The following is an 18,203-nucleotide window of genomic DNA, read 5'->3' as shown; positions in this document are numbered from 1 at the left end:
CTTCCTGGGTACAGGCTGTTTGTGTGTTACCCTTTGTAATGCAGGCAGACCAGGTGCCAGGGCAGCCAAAGCCCTAGGCCAATTCTCTTGTGTATTAGTATAGATGAAAGTGATTGTTAAATGCATAAGAGTGTATTTGATGTTTAAACTTCATGAAAACTAATGGGATGTTGCATGCATTGTGTTCACTTATCTGTATCTGTAAGGGTCCTGTCTTGGGGAGCATGGCCACAGTGGTCATGGCTACAACTCCTGACTGTCAAGGGGGTTGTGGGGAGGGCAGCCTGGGCCCTCCCACTCTACCAGGCTCCGACCCAGGGCCCTTTGGGCTACCAGTAGTCTGGCAACCAATGCTGTTTAGGACTGTCCTCCGTGGGCCTCTTCCTCCTGTCCACCCTCTGTACACCCTCCAGGATTAACTTAGGCCAAGGCTTTCCCCTGATGCAGAAACCCAAACCTCAATAAGTAAAGGGGGTTACCAACATCCAAGTTCCACAGAATACTTCCCTCTCAGGCTGTCTCTGGGTGAGTGGGGGTGGGGGTGGGGGGTGCTGCCTTCCCTCAGGGAGGGTCCCTTTGGGCAGCTGTGTCAGAGTCTTAGGCTTCTCTCTGCTCTGCTGGAACTGTGGGATGCAGGTCTGCTCACCTCCAGCTCTGCCACCATTTGGACTGTGACTCACCTGTATGCAGGGATGCTGGAACAATTTGTAAAGTGGCAGTGTTGAGAGCCTGTATGTAATGGAATCCACTTCAAGCGAGGGAATGCGGCTGCACCCTCAGTACCCCTAGTTGTGGCACCTATGCCTGTACGTATATTTTACCTGCTTTAACCTCGCAATAATTCTGAGCCCTTTTTCTTAGCTGATAAACCTTTAGTTAGTTTACTATAGAATTGGCTACCAGTGTTGTCTTTAGTGTAAGATCTAGGGTACCAATTGATTCTGGAGTAAGTGACTGGCCTCTTGGGACTGGGAGCAACCTGAATGTGGTGTGTCTATTTCTTTTTGGTGTGTCTATTTATCACAAAGTCCAGTTTGTCTGGGAGGCAAGATAGACTGTAGAGTCTAAGGGGACTGTCTGTGACTCCATGGAATTGTGGAAGACTGGAATTGTGATCCAGGATTCACATTTGTTACTGGCTTGGTAAAATCTAATTATAGAGCACACCACCAGTTTGGGATGTCTGCCCTGTTTTCTGACAGTCTACCCTGAGGTAGGCACTCACAGTCTTGAGCCTCTCCAGACAATATGACACCCTTCACCAAAGTGGGTCTGCATGGCCCAGCTGCCTTAGGGCCCCAGGGCCAGCGCTGAGTCCCCAGACTCTCCAACAGTGTAAGCACACCATTTCTCAGAGCTTCAACCCTTTGGGGACTCTGGGTTTGCAGTTCACTTCTTCAGGGACATGGGACGGTGGAAGCAAACAGACACTGGAGTTTTGTAAGGGTTCAAAAACCAGTCATCTTTACTTTAGCTTAACTAGCACAAGAAATATACATATCTACACAAAACAATAGAACACTTATATACATTGCCTTGTATCAGTTTCCCAGCTATTTTTGAGCATTCTTCGGGCTTAGGTCAGAGTCCTCCAATGAGTCCAGGGCCCCCATCTCCTGCACATGACTTTTCCCCTAAATCATGGAATCTCCCTGAGGCATTCAATGATACAGCAATTTCATAAGATCAACCAGAATCCATAAGTAGTACATATTCATTTTAAGAACGCTTTCCCTGCAGATTTGACAAAACGCAAAGGAATGAAACCAATGTAAGATTTCTAAAGATAGCTACAGCACTCGACCCCAGGTTTAAGAATCTGAAGTGCCTTCCAAAATCTGAGAGAGACAAGGTGTTTGTGGGGTCCCGTTCACCTGCCCAGTGTTCTCAGTGACTGAGCCATGCACTGTCCGCCCACCCAGTGGTCTGGGGGGCCACTCGCCACACGGTGCTGGGGCCATCCACCTGATGCTCCAGAGGGCCAAATGCCCACCTGGTGCTCTAGGATGGGAGGGGGGGCTGCCTGCCTGCCCAGTATTCTGAGGGGCCATGCGCCGCCCACCCAGTACTCTGGGGGGTTGCACGCTGCCCAGTGGGGGCTGTGCATAACTCAGTGCTCTGGGGGGGAGGCTGCCAGCCTGGTGCTCCAGGGGGCCATGCACCGTTCACCAGATGCTCCAGGAGGGGAGGGGGATCTGGGTTTGGGGGGTAAGGGAGAGGGAGGGGAGGGGCCTCAGGTGGAAGGAGTGGCTGGGCTGGGGGCTAGCCTCCCCGAGCCGGTGGCTCACCCACCAACTCGTGTGCCAGAGATGCTTAACATTCGTATGCCCCTTCATGCTTTGGCCGCCATTCCACAGGACATGCTACCAAAAATATTTAATACATTTCAATTGGTATTCTATTATTGTTTAACAGTGCGATTAAAACTGTGATTAATCAAGATTAATTTTTTTAATCGCAATTTTTTTTGTTATCCCCCTTTTTCTGAAATAACTGCGATTAATCGACAGCCCTATTAAATATTGATATTTATCTATTCTCCTTTTGCCCCACTTCCACCCAAGATCCAAAGCATGTATGCTGAACCATCCTGTAGAATGGTACAGTTTACTCCTCTCTCCACTGCCACAAGTTCTATCACCTGGTGTGGAGAGGAGACAGAGCCATGTCTCACTTCCTCTTCATCCTTCCTTGTCTCCTTTGGGTGATTATTGCCCGAATGGGCACATGCAGTGTAGTTCCTGTACACCCCTGAGTGCCTATACTAGTATTACAAAATTGCTAGTTAAAACATTGTCGTTTGCAATATTGTTGGAGGGATGTTGGTTCCAGGATGTTAGAGAGACAAGGTGGCTGAGGTAATATCTTTTACTGGACCAATTTCTGTTGGTGAAAGAGACAAGTTTTTGAGCTTACACAGGTTTCGGAAGAAGAGCTCCGTGTAAGCTCAAAAGTTTGTCTCTTTCACCACCAGCAGTTGGTCAACTAAAAGATAATACCTCACCCACCTTTTCTAGTTAAAACATGTTAACTAAACAAGATGCAATTTCCTAGTCTAGAAATGGTTTTACACTGATGTAATCCCACTGATTTAAATGGAGTTAATTCTGGTTTTCACAAGTGAAAGGCTCCAATCCTGCAAATACTGAAACATGTGAATAACTTTACACGTGAGCAATCCCACTGAGTTCAAATGAAATAATTTGTCCTCTCAGCTTTTCATTATATTTGGTCCCTTCTGGCCTTAGAATCTATGAATTTAAGATTCCTGGTCATACTGAAGTATGTGAAGATTTTATTAAATTAATAAATTTTTGGACATAATTTATCATGCTGTGTTAGAATCATTGTTATAACAGTTTACAGTTTCAGATAAAATAAAGGCCTCTCTGATACCTAAGTAGCAATATCAGTGTCAAATAGAATGAGGTTCAAGCACACCCTAAAGTAGTTGTTCCTGGAATCTTGTTCTGTTTGCAAGATACATGATGCCAATACTAAAGTCATCTATAATTATGTGCCATGTGGTAAGTACTGTAACAAATTGGTTATACACCCCAAAGAGCATCACCGCAGCACAGAAACCTGCCAAATATCATCTGCCATATTTTCAGCCGTTCAAGAATTCAGTTGTCCCCTGAAATCATGCAGTGATAAACTTGCAGACCAGACATCTCTTGTTTTACAGCTGGAACTGCCAGATGGATGAACCAGATGAATTCTCATTCAACAATCAGGGCAAACTACATAATAAGTGTTAACTCAATGAAGGCGCTTTCAAAACAACAGAGGAATTCTGGTACCATGACTACTTCTTACAGTAAAGCAGTCTTCCTCTCACTCCTCCCACAGAACTACATAACTATATATAAACATTCACTGATACTGAAGTTGCAGTATGCACTTTGCATAACATTGAAACAATCTGGGACTTTTATTTAATTCTAAATGGAATTTAATTACACCTGAGTTCATTATAATGAACCCATGCTGCTGGACTGTAAAAGCTAATTTTTATTAATGACTGAAAAAGCCAAATACCTGTATTTTTGTCCATTTGTAGCATTGTGGAATACTGTGCATATGAATTTTTCAGTGATGAATTAGTTGCAAAATAATACCTGGTGATTGTATTTATTGAAGAGTAAACTCCTTATCCATGCAGAAAGCAACAATTAAAGACTGCAATCGTCATTCAGATTTTGGATTCTATTATTTTGAACTACTACTGCTTATTGAATTGTCTACTTTAGTTGCCTTCTGTTCAGAGGTAGTGCTACCCCATTGGGGGCCCTAAGCAGGAATATTTTGCCTCCCACAAATAATAAAAAGCGAATAGGGGGCTCCCTTGAGCAATTGCTTAGTCTGGTTATGCCTAGTGCTGGCTCTGTTTCTGTTAAGCCAGAACCCTTTTGTTTCACAAAACTGCAGACTGTTTATAGTGCGAACAAGCAGGATTTGTTTAAGACCTTGGTCCTAATTGACATTTCTAGGCACAATTGTAACATAAATAATGAAGATGATGATAAGGCTGGCTTGAAAGACTGAAAACTGAGCTGCAGCTGATGGAAATCAGAATGGGTATGTGAACATATAGGTACTGGGTCTCATTCTTGACTCGTTAGAGCAGTGTAAATCAGGAGTAATGCCACTGAGGTCAATGGAATTACATTGGTGTGAAACTGGAGTAAGTGAAAGTAAAATCTGCCCAACATAGAGATGCTATAATATCTTAGTACGAACAAGTAGGATTGTATGGGATGATTTTTTGGAACCAAGGTTTTCATCAGATACAGTTATCCCAGTGGTGCCACACTGGTCAATGAGTAAAGGAGCCTTTTTTCCTTAATTGGATAATTTGTGAACAATATGAGGCTATATATTTTTAGCTGCACGTTACAAAGCCTGGTGAAGCTCATGCACTTGTCACTGGGTTTTGAGAGGGCACTTGATTAACAACCATCCTACTTTAACACACATTACAGTTGTAAATAAAATCATATGTACTGTACAGAACAATTAACAGTCTGATGTTTTAGGAAGGTGTTTATTTTATGCACATGGCAGGAAACAAAGCATTAAATGGTACAACACATTTCTTCTTATGATAATATTCACTTTAAAAAACTACCAAAAGATGGCGCTGTGGTCATGAAGTTGAGGTAAAATTTATGTATATGTGAACTGTCCTTATATTGTAGCTTATTATGGCACTTACTAATCTTACCTTTATAATACTCCCCTGAGTCAAATGAATTTGATAGGCTGATGAATACTGTAAGTAGCTTGTTGCTGGAACTGAGATATTTACAGTAAGATATTTATCGCCCATCCAAACAAAATACATTTCTGTTGTAGAGAAATACATTCAGTCAAAAGGTAGAATGATCATAATTTCCATATTTTTATTAAGTCATAAAGTTCCTTAAGGTGCTGTTCTGCTTTGTCTGACTCTAACAAAACATTTTAATATTTTTTTAACCTTCAGCAAACATAGTTCTCTTAAAATTTACCCAAACAAACAAAAAAACCACCCCAATAACTTTAGACAAGCTTCCAGTTTATAAAGGAACTGACGGCATTTGAGTGCTTTAATCTGCTTGGCTAGCAGTGGGATTTAAGAAAACAATTAAACATTAGAGCACAATTTCACATTAAAATTTTTCAAAATACAACAAACATTCTTCTCTTGTGTTTATTTACATAAACATTTATGTTATATGTATTCAAAATAGAATGCATCTTACCGTTAGGCACAAATTACATATATACAGTACATGATTGGATGAATGGGATAGAAATGGAGGATTTTTTGCCCTACTATATATAAAAATGGGCATAGTCGCCACAAACTAAGGAAATATTCTCTAATAGAAGCTTAAAGTCACTGGACACTTTTCAGATGCTGTTGAAAAAATAAATTATTATTAAATAGCAGAGGCTGGTTGAAACATTTTAGATGAAAGGTTTTTTCCATCAAAAATGCTGTTAGATTGCAAATGTTTCTCAGATCCAGGGTGGCAGAGACAGAGAGAGAGAGAGAGAGAACCCCCACCCCAAAATAGCCAACAGCCTGCTGATTCAGAGCACAGAGACTTGAAATTGGGTCTCCCACATCCCAGGTGAGAGCCCTAACAGCTGAGTTAACCTGGGGTGGTGGTGGTGTTGTGTGTGTCATTTTTTCATGAAAAATGTCACGAGGTCTCATTTTTCTCTGATGTGGAACCAAAACAAATGTCAAAATCTTAATTTTTTTCATGAAGTGGAATAATTTCCCCCCACCAGCCCTAGTAAGCAGTACTGTATTTCAGTTCAGACAGTGGCTAGATATCAGCAGGGCGCTATAAATTCTGGTCTTGAAATGGCTAAATCCTGATGTCTACCAACAATAAAATTTATCTCTTAGTTGATATCTATTTATTAACTGTCTTGCAAATCTATTACTGCAAACTAGGGGGCTGTTGTCCTTATTCAGGCAAAGCTCATTGAAGTCTATGGGAATGTTGCAAGAGCAAGGCTGCAGGATCAGGTACAGTAGCAATCAAATTGTCAAAGATATTTATGAAGAGCCAGAGACATTCATCTTTGTCTGTTATGCATTCCATTATCTTTGTTTAAAGAGGCTTCTTGGGCTAAAACTGTTGTTCTCTCCGCATAAGCAACTATCTGAGAGCTAATGAGATTAAAAATCAAGTATCATATATCCATGTCTTGTACATTGCGTTCTAATGGAAAGGTAAGTTCTTTATTACCAAGATGAATTAATTAAAAGGACACTGTCAGGTAGCATAGGTCTAAAATATAGGTTTTATTTTAATAAGTTTTAAAGAACCATATATAAATAGACATCCTTTAATGAAATGTAAAACAATTAATTAAAATCACTTGTTTAGACTGCAATATTTCCCTTCAGTTTGCAACCTGAGCAATGCAACATTGTAATAGTCTTGTTAGAGACAGAAAATGAAATTTTCGAGAAATGGGGAGTCCGCTTTTGTTGGCCAAGCTGAATAAAATGCAGAAAATAAACAAACAGTATAAATAGTGGAAATTAAATGCTCCGTTATGTCTGTAAAGCACAGCCCAGTGGGGGAGATTGCATGAAGAAGCACTCACCCACTCAGAAGCTTCAGAAAATATTGTGCTTCAGGGAAACACCGTGGCTTCTCAGATCTCCTAGACATGCACTAGCAGTGAGTAATGATTGCACTGAAGTCAGTGCAGACTGAAATGCGACTTGTTCTTTGCACCTGGGAAGGCTCCTATGACCCATGCCACCATGCACTTGGTGCAAGGTCGCGATAGGCACTAAATTAGATTTTTAAGATTGTTTCATTTTTTATCATCTAAGGGAATTTGGTTTGGGGCCAAATGCTAAAGTCCTCACTCAGTATTTACTCACTCCTTATGCTGGTGAAACTTAGTGTCTTAATGAAGACATAACTTTTGACCTAATAGTGACCCTTTATTTTCAGTTGATAGGCTCTAAAACTGAACAGTACCTTGCTTTTCTTATACCTGTTTGTAAAGTTCATGTAATTGTCTAGTATTTGGACGCAATCTTGCAGATAGTAGCAACAGCTGTAATTTTACTCCCACACGGAATCCTACTGGGTTCAGTGGAAACACATGCTATACCTGGTAGTAAATGTTTGCATGATTAGGCCTTTTTATCAAAGTAAAATATTGATGCTTTTTAAATAATCTAACTATCCTGCCATTTAAGTCTGTGCAGGTAGAATCCTACACCATTTGCAGAATCTCATTATTTTCAGTGGGCCTCCACAAAATGTAAGGATCTGCCCAGGAATCCCTCATTAAGATTGTAGCCAAATAATGCAAGGAGCCCAGCATTCCTGAGGAACCCTCTAACAACAGCAAAACAGTTTGCATATGTGATGGAGGAAAACCAAATTCTAGTAAGAAAAAACACTTCTTTTTCAGTCTTCTAATTATTCTCAGTATAGAAACATTAAAACAAAACAAGGAACAGAAATGGGGAAAGATATTCTATTAAAGCCCACTCCTTACTCATGCAGAATGCCCATTGAAGTTAATTATATTTGAAACCTATGGGAGCTGTAAAGAGAAATGTCAACGGGATTAAGCCTGAAATTATTTAGCAGTGTTAGGCCTGATTTTCCACTCTGTTACCTCACTTACACTGTTGTAAAATCAGTATAATGTAGTAGAGAACCAAGCTCAATAGAGGCTTTTTGTAACAATATACTTTAAAGTCTAAACCAGTGTATGTGAAACATTCAGAATAGGGGATAAAATGAAATAGAAAGTAGAGCTCAATAATGTTTGTAGTGACAAATGAACATTCAAATTTAATTTACTTTTGAAGAGAACTAACTTGAAGTACAGAACAAATGGCAGAAAGGCCAACAACATTTCAGAATTGTAATTGGAAAGGAAAAATATCCATAAAAACACCAATTTTTTCACATAGTTGATCTATACAGGTTTTCAGAGCATTTTCTTTAATATTTAAATATATATCCATTTTCTTTAATATTTTAAATATATATCCATAAATTAACTGATGCTTTCTTTCCTGTAAAATCTTGTAAAGTGCTCATTCAGTTAATGATAATAAAATTACATTGTAGCAAGACAAATTAATTCAAACGTAACCAGCAAGTAAACCAAACAATAGCTTTGTTTTCATTTGCAGAAGGAAAAGAAACACTTTAATTTCGTCACAGCCCATGGTATAATAATACAATAAATTGCATTTTTTCTTTAAGAAATATATTATTTAGGATACTAAAAAAATAAGTTTAATAAAGCCTTTCCTTAAAACAGCTGAAATACTGTATGAAAAAAATGCACATTTGATAGCATTTTAACCCTGTTTGTCATCAACTGGATAACATGAGTATGTGATGCTACTGAAGTTCTCTTAGACAGGGCTAATTTTCCTACGCTATCAAAGCTTCTCAGAGTTAGGTGAAGTTTTCTGAGTACATACCATTGGTTGCCATGGCAGCTGTTGACAGGCTAGCAGAGTCACACACAGCTAACCTTTTCACTGTCTGGGCTAATACTGCCCTTTGATGTACTATCTAAAGGATGTATTCCGATTGTAACCATAGAATAATCCTTGGCCATCATTTTAGCCTCTTTTTTTAAACTCTTCATTTGTGCTAGCTGGAGTTGGCTGGAGTTATACGCTAAAGCAGGTATGGTGTTCACTAAAATCAGCTGTAAAGGCTTCTTCTCCTCCTTGTATCGACACTGAATATAACGTGAGAAAGCAGAACGGTAGGTTTTATTGAACAGTGTGTATACTAATGGGTTGACAGCCGAAGAAAGGTAGCCAATCCAGACAAATACATTAAGCAGTCCTCCAATGACTTTTTCATTGCAAGATTTCTTGCAAATGACTGCCATCACATTGGTGATGAAAAACGGGCACCACATCACAACAAACAGAAAGAAGACGATACCAAGTACCTTGGAAGCTTTTTGTTCATTACTGATTGACTGCATAGTCCTCCTTCCTGAATTCCCCAGCTCTCTGTTCAAAGAGCGTTGAAAGAGTTTCTCTGATGACAGAGAACTTTGAGGGAGAAAACTAAATGAAGCAAACTTGGTCTTTGTGCCAAGGTCATTAATGCATAAGGTAGCTTCTTTCTGAAGTGATTTTATAGTTAAAAAATAGGTGACCACCATGATGGTTAAAGGAATGAAGAACGCCACAAAAGAGCCTATTAAGACAAAGCTCTCATCAGCCAGCAGGCAGCTACCTTTCTTGAACACTTTGGAATCATCTTGTAGTCCAAACACAGGTACCGGCATTGAGATACCTGAAGATTGGTTAGAGAAAAGAAATAGAGAATTTCATGCACATTAATTATAAATAAATAAATACAAAAAAATACACATCATTTGACAAAACATGAAGAAGTGTGGCATACAGTTACTCGGCATAACCTATAACTGATACAAAGAGGTTAGATTAAAAGACATTCCAAAACTAATTCAAAGCACTCCCCCAGTGCCTCCAACTCATGTGCAACAGTCTGCTGATTCCATTCCTGTCTCACCCTTTGAGCTAGGACGACAGGGGTACCACAGGGAAAGAATGCCGTTTGTACGTTTTGTCTTGGAGCATGTAATTTTTGGAAGAGAAGCTTCTGTTTGGAGTGTTACTATGGTCACAGCCCTAGTAGAGCTCCCCTGAGCGGGACACTCACCAGATTGCTGGGTTTGGATCCCACCGCACACTGTACTCTTAAGCGTCCCGTGATCTAAGCAGGCTGCAGCTTGTGGGCACTCTGAGTTTACAGGTCACCTCTTCAGGGGCATGAAGCAAACTTGGTCTTTGTGCCAAGGTCATTAATGCATGAGGTAGCTTCTTTCTGAGGTGATTTTTGTAGTTAAAAAATTTCTGTGAACACAAACAGCGTGGACGCAAACAGACCCACAGGCTTTGTAAGGGTTCCAGAAACCAATCAACTTTTTTACTTTAGCTAGCACAAGAAATATACAGATCTAGACAAAACAATAAAATGCTGTACACCATTCCCTGCCTAGTTTCCTCACCACTTTAGAGCATACTTTGGGCTAAGGCCAAGTCCTCTAAGGAGTCCAGGATACCCCTCCAGCATGTGGCCTCTCTGATACTTGCTCACTCATTCACTCTCTCCCCTTGCTGCAGTCAGGTTTCTTCTTCTGTGGCTGGTTTTGCAATTAAAAGAACCCCTCTGCTACAAAAGCATACCCCTCTGTTCCTCTCTTCTGCCCACACTTCTTTTGTCTCTGAGTGTCCCTCTGGATTCCTTCCAAGTCTCTCAGGCTATGTCTACACAGGGCTAAAAGTCCTGTGGCTGGCCTGGGTCAGCTGACTTGGGCTGCAGGGCTAAAAATTGTATAGACATCCGGGCGTGGCCTGGAGCCTGAATTTTGGGACCCTCACTGGGACCCAGAGCTCGGTCTGGAACTTGAGCCCCAGCGTCTTCACAGCACTTTTTCAGCCATGAGCCTGAGCCTTATGAACCCGAGCCTCATGAACCCGAGTGTAGACGTACCCAGTGTGATAAAGACCCAGTGCTAACAACTGATTTCTTAGTTCTTTTGTTTGGGGATTTTCCACTCTCCAAATTCCAGTCCCCCGCAGAGAAATTGGATAAAACTGGCTTAATCTAGGCAGGAGTTAGTCTCTAGGTAAGATCTATTTAGGTCCTGATAGAGTATAACAATTGGCCTATTCATGAATAGACTTGTCAGCACCACTCCCGTGACTCCTTAGTACAAGGAGTGCTAGTAAAAGGGTCATAAAACATAAGGGCGCAGGCAGGTTATAAAATCAAACTGGAATTCATAAGTTGTACATAGACAGATTCCCCAAATTGTCACAACTATCCTAGAAAGGGGCTGCAGTTACCCTTGCAGAGGCCCGGTTGAGAGGGGTCGGAGAGAGAACAGGACCCACAAATGCCGGGGTGGAGGTGATCTTTGGTCAGGTAGGGCCACATCCTCTCTTCCTGGCTGACAGTTTGGCTGTCTTTGTACCACACAATCCCGTTTACAAAACCTGTCCCTGATGCAGGACTGAATATTGCTTCTCCTATAGAGCTGTCGTCTAATGGGCTTGATGAAGATGAAGCGGTCCAAGGTGAATGGAGTTTACTACTTGGCCCTGCAACTTATTATATGACTGTAACTCAACATACGTTTCAAGGAAAGACAGCTAACGTTTGTGCTGCTGTCTTTTCTCCTCAGGGGTTCTGCTTGGAGAGAGCAATTTGAAGTTGCTCATAGTGCTCCAAAGGAGCCCCATTGACCTAGGAGTCTGGGGGATGCACGAATCCGAGGCTACCTTATTGCTGGTGAACCAGTGGCACCCAGGGCTCAGTGTTACCCATATAGTTCACCCCTTCTCTGATTACTACTATCATCCCTGCCAAGGTTGACTTGACCTGAACTTGAACTGTACCAAAAACTGCAGGCATTTCAATAAAAAGACCATGGGAAGTTATTCTCAGGCCTCCTACAAAAGATTTATCCTCCCCACTGCACATCACTCAGTATTTTTAGCCTAGTCAGAAGCTCTTAGTCAGAGTGCTTTAAATCTTCAACTGAAAAAGGCCCAGCTGCAGCCTTTACTCTCCACAGCAGCCCCAGAAAGAAGGGAGGAGGCAATGTGGATTACAACTGAGAAAAGCATTTAAGAGAGCAGCAGGAGGTGGAGGGCAATTTTGAAAATAATGACAAGAGGGCCCAGGTTTCAGAGGCGTAATCACTACTATCCTTGTTGATGTTAAGACTTTTATAACACAAGTTCACACATGCAAACTTACTCTACTGGGCAAGAAAACCTGGGTTTTCTGAAGGAGACTAAGGGGGTAAAGCACCCAACTGCTATTGGGTTTCAATGGGAGTTGTGCATCTAACTCCCCTGAAAGACAATTCCAGTCTCTATGTTCAACTTCTTCAAGTAGAAAAACTGAGGTGAAGAAGACTTGTCCGGTATCTGGGGACAAATTCTTCCCTAGTGTTCACCCCTCCCCTCCTAGGAAAGTTCTTCTTGGCTAGCAGGTAGTGTGCTCTGTCTGCTGCTCATTGGTGCCTTGATTGTTACATTGTCCTCCCTTTTGTTTGTTTTTGTCCATCTATTGTCTGTCATCCTGAGGTCCTTAGGGCAAGGACCATCTCTTTAGTTCATGTGTGTACAGTGCCTAGCACAGTGGAGCTCTGATGTGTGGTTTGAGCCCCTAGGTGCTACCACAGTCCACATTGATCATAGTAATTAATAACATAACATTACATATTAACATTAATGCCATTGTTTGGAATTTTCAATGCCTGTAGTAATACAAGAAGGCTCTTTATTCTGTTAATACTACAGTTATTTATTTATCTTCACAGCTCAAAATTGAGAGTCATAGTGACGGCATCCACGATGTTACAAAAAAACTGCCACTCTTATCTGTGCAGAACAGAATTTGATGGCAGGCCTGTGGTTTTGCCCTAACTATTTCTGTTGGATTGTTACAGAAACCTAATCACTCAAACATAACCTACACTGAGTTATTGTAAGAAGTGTCAACCTCATGGAGAATTTTACAGCAAGGGACCAATATGACTAGAAGCTCATGCAACCCAGCTGAAGTTACAGGGTATGTAACTCAGAACATATTTCAGACCCACAGACCAAGTCAATTCTACATGAATAGGAATCTACTAGAAATATATTTGTATGTGATGTTTGAGTAAATAGGGGCCCAATTGTGTGAGGTGCTGAGTACCTGCTGTGAGATGCTGAGCTTTCTCAATTACAATTGACTTCATTGGCAAATTGAATGAGAGTTGAGGGCACTCAACAGCTCACTATTAGGCTTTAGGCATGTACAAAAACACACCAATCAGAGCAATACCATAAGTTCCCCCATCCAGTTTTGCCTTGTACAGATAACCGCAGTTCTCTTTTTCTCACTTGATTCAAGGAACTACTGTGAGCTGTGTAGATAAAATACAAACCAGTGTCGACAGAATAGACTCCTTGCATTGCTACAGAGCATAATGTTTCAAAAGAGCAGAAATGCTATTAAGATGGTTAACAGTCCTAGAAAGTTGAAAATTCTCAGCATAACTACAGGCTTTTTCAAGTACAAAGCCAGAGTCAAACTTGTGAACTGGTAACACATCACGAACGAATAATCCAGTCATTCTAGGCTACCTTAAATGGGCATCATAAAATGTCAAAGATTCATTCATGAGAACTGGGATAAAGGCATTGGCAGATTTCCAGTGTCACAGTTTACTGCTTGAGTGATTGGTAAGGAGCTTTATTATCCATCTGTTTTGTTTGCTGTTGGCGATTTCTGGAGAATTGACAGCTTCTTAAATTCTTAAATTTCTTGCTTTCAAATAACCTCATCACTGTGACTGAGTGGTCGCTATCTTCAGTTTTTAACTGCAGTTTTCCCATTCCATTGTAGTTCCCTTACCAAATGTAATAAATAAGATTCACAATATAGATTTGGCATTGCCAGATGTAGCTGTTATATCTGTATTGTGCAAAATTGATCTTCAATTTTAATGATGCTCCAGCCATGTGGCTAATGGCTGTGCTATGTTCTATTGTATGGGAGACCCCAAGTTTGATTCCCAGTCCTGTTCTTTCTTTTCCTGCATAGGCAGAGGCTGGAAATGCTGTCAGATATTAAGAGGCAGGAAGTCTTACATTGCTCAACAACAAGCTTTCTGGTTAATTAAAGTGTGGGAATGACAGAATCTAATTAGGCAAAGGGAGTAAATTCAAAAGCAACAAATTTAAAATGATTAATAAAAGGAAATGTTTTTTTAACACAATACATAATTAACCTGTGAAACTCACAGCTAAGGCTATTATTTTAGTAGGTGTTTTAAACAGGATCACATGTTTATATGATTAAGAATGCCATCCACATTTACACTAACTGGGATACAACTATAAAGGACATCCTAACTCATGCTTCAGGAGCGCATAAAGGAACAGATCTGGTCTAAATTTTAATCATTCATTTATTGATTGATTTATAAAATACACATGTGTTTATAGAAGTTAACAATCATAAATTAAAAATAGAATTGACAAAAGTTAATTCAAAAATAATTCCCTCTTCCACCAATCTACTCTGTGCAGGATGCTTACTATGGAAAAGCCTGAGCAAATAGATAGGCAATGCAGCATTTCCTAAAGGACAACAAATTTAAGCTTTTTGGAAACTTTTAGCAAGTGTATTCCAGTGCATGTTTGGACAGGTGGTCTCTAGGGATGCATCTTACTCACTGAAACTAATGGCAATACTCCCATTGACTTAAGTCGTGCAAGGTAAGGCCCTAAGGTAGCCAAAAGCCAAACTACACGGGACTTTATAAAACTGGACTTTACACAGAGCTTTATAGGATTCTGCCCTGAGAAACAAATGGGCAACCAGTGCAGTATACAGAGCACAGGTGTGTTATGCTCCATATGAAGAACACCATTAAGTAATGGCCTGATCCAAAGCCCATTGAAGCCAGTGGAAAGACTCCTATTGCTGAATTTTGAATCAGGCCTTAACTGGGTGACCACATTCCATATAAGCCATGGGTTCTCCAAGGATAGCTCCCTGGGGTATACATTACAGTAATCCAGACTTAGCACTGACCAAACACTTTACACGGGATCTGTATTTGATAACAAAGACTCAACTTTTATCATGCATTACAGGAACTCGCTGAGTTTATCCTGTAGGATGCAGACCAATTCGTTTATTTCTGCTTGATGATCCAGACATGAAGTGTCTCACACCTTACAATGTCCTTGCTCCCATATCCTTGCTCTTGGTGACTCTGTGGATTTATATTAAGAGGCATAGGGAATGTCCTGAAACTTCACATCTCAAGATCAGATCAATCAGTTTCAAAGCTCAAAGCTCACCCAATACTACCAGCTGACAAAGATCAGGGAGGGCAATATTTTGAAAACTGAATATGTATTATAAATATTATACTTCCTGTGGTTTAAGGGGATTTATTTATGATTTAAACACATCTAAAAAGCGACTGTCCAAAACTCTAGGTGCTTTTAACAAACCATAGAACATGATGCATACAAAAGCAGTAAGTGATAAATCCTCAATCACATGGCACAACTAGACCAACAAAAAGGCTATCTCAATATATCAAATCTCAACTACTCCAAATCAAAACAATACTAACTGTCATGCATTTCTCCCCAAAAGTCGGAGAAAATTGATAAAGGACATGGTTTACTGGTATTCTCTGGTTGCTTTGCAGACACACAGCAACCATAAACCGAGTTTAACTGGACGAGTAAACTTGCGTTTACAGCTGCTTTGCAAAACCAGCATAGCACAAAACAGCTGGAGTGTACCAGTGAATCTGAGCTGGAATTTGCAACATGTTCTAAAGATCAACAGATTTGAGCTATGCTGGATAAAGGGGTGGAGAATGGAGTGAATTGTAAAGTCTCAAAGTCCCCTCAACACCCTGCCATCAGTTCCCTCTCATTTAAATCTGGGAGCTCCAACACAAGGTCCGTCACTGCAGCAGTGTTAATTTAAATTGGTCTTTGATACTGTCTGAGCACTGTTACATACATTTAAGAACTGTCTGAAGTACTATAAACACATTTTAAATTTTATCTATAACAAAATTCTGCCTTTTTGACCACCTCTAAAGTAAAAAAAAAAATCACCTGCCTAAATCTTGCCCATCACCATATTTCAGACATATTCAAGCTATGGGCCAAATTGTGGCCAGCGATGGGGACCCTGCAGAGTTGCACTGCCTGGAGGGAGCTCAGGGAGGGATTGTTACTCAGGGAAGTACAATCTGTCCTTCAAGCAGCTCAGTGTGTCCAGGTTGCCCCACTTTTTGGAATGGAGTAATTTGCTCCCTGCAAAACACTTGGCTTTCTCTGCCAGCTGGTGCCTCTTTTGGAGTGATGTTACCCACAGGATGCCCACAGGAAGTATCCTCTGTCCTCCTTTGAGTGCAGCGTCTACAACTGTGATTGGTCCTTGCATTGGGAGCACATGGGTGGGAAAGCTGCTTGTGCACTTTCCTTTACACGCCCACACAAGGGCCACTCACAGTCTGGCTCTGTCTCTCTACTGGACACATGCAAGTTATACAACACAAGTTATACCATTATATGAGCATTTTTATATGTTTATCTGACTTTTGTATGAATCCAAATGTATTCTCTGAAACCCTGCCCAGCTCTGGTAATGACAAATCTCTCTCTTTTATGTTATAATTTCATCTCTGCCCAAATGCTGCCAGCCTTATATTAACTCTAGTTCCAGCAATGCATTTCTCTTTCTTAGAACAAAAGCATCCAGCCTAGCCTGAGACAGCAGGGGCTGCACTTCCATTCTCCTCCTCTGTCACATTGCACCAAATCCCATGCTGCACCAGCTAATTACAGCTTAATGTTGGTAATCAGAAAGGGCGGTTTGGCATCCCTTTGCCCTTGGTTGGCAATATTTTGGGATCACAGCTTCTAATCCTATCCAGGCCAGTTCATCCCTCCCTCGTAAAGAGTCAGTTCCATGAAGTTCATGTTTGGTTTAGACCATGAAAACGGAGGTGAAGATTTTCAAAGCTGCCTAGGGGATTTCATTGGGAATCGGGTGTCCAAAATCTCTAGGTGGTTTGAAAATCTCCACCTGAGGTTCTGTCTGCTCTGTGTGAACCTTAAACATCTCATGGCTGTTTTAGTAAGTGTAGTGTAAATTTCCGCTCACTCACTGTTGGACAGTGCATAATATGCCAGCTAGCTGCTACCCTGTACCCTAGGATGTGACTGCATTTCAATGTGTATGTGTTTATTATTATTTCTTTCACAAATCCACAGAAAATATCATCTTTCAGATGGATTTCATATACAGCTAGTAGGACACAATGTCTGATACTATTTCCTTTTAATATTTCAATATTCCCTACAGAGACACAGGACAGTATTCCCTGACATCTTCCTCTGAGGCGCCATCTACACAGGAGAGTGTACAATAAAGAAAAACGTTGCTCCTAAATTTTCCATATTACTCCCTGTAGTCATAACTTACTTTTATATACAAGTACACATGACTTGTTTTATCTAACTCTGACCTGGAACATTTTATGAATTCATATAAATCATTTAATGTTACCGGCAGAGCAAATTACTTAAGACTTTTCTCACCCCTTTAACTTTCACTTAGAGTAACGTGATTCCAGCTGGAATATTATATCATAACTACTGAAGTGACTTTGTTTTCTGCTGTCCATGAGAACTTTCAGAAAGCATATTTTTTAGCCCAACAAAAGATATATACATGTACTTTTCTGTGGGGCTTGAAGAAATTATTGTAAATTATTGCAATATAATGCTAGATATTGTTGCATTATGGAACAAGTCAAGACTGAGGGTTTGTCTACACTGCAATCAGGAAGTGTGATTCATGCACATGGGTAAAACTAGCCCATGCCACAGCCAATGCTGCCAGCTGCTTCCCTACTATTATTACCCAATCTAGTTAGATCAAAGCTACCTCGAGTATGTCTACATGTGCCACAGTTACACCTTCTGATTGTACTGTAGACATAGCCTGAGCCTCTGCCCCAAAATGTTTACAGTCTGTGTCCTTAGATCTACAGCTTGTTTCATGCAGGTACAGAGGCACCTGCATAGAGTAGTTTGTAGGACTGGGACATGT

The 18,203-nt window shown here is 40.7% G+C and overlaps 1 protein-coding gene across 1 annotated transcript in view; it reads right to left on the bottom strand.

The window, feature by feature from the left end:
- Window positions 1–8,456: 8,456 nt before the first annotated feature.
- HTR2A (5-hydroxytryptamine receptor 2A) overlaps window positions 8,457–18,203 on the bottom strand; it is a 48,269-nt gene continuing 38,522 nt past the window's right edge. The window contains exon 3 of the mRNA XM_073344253.1: window positions 8,457–9,815. Within this exon, the coding sequence (XP_073200354.1) occupies window positions 9,016–9,815 (800 nt within the window). The 3' untranslated portion in view covers window positions 8,457–9,015. The remainder of the gene's footprint in view (window positions 9,816–18,203) is intronic.

This window comes from Lepidochelys kempii, chromosome 1, assembly GCF_965140285.1.
Source record: "Lepidochelys kempii isolate rLepKem1 chromosome 1, rLepKem1.hap1, whole genome shotgun sequence".
Lineage (NCBI taxonomy): Eukaryota > Metazoa > Chordata > Testudines > Cheloniidae > Lepidochelys > Lepidochelys kempii.
This window is presented reverse-complemented; position numbering and strand designations above follow the sequence as displayed.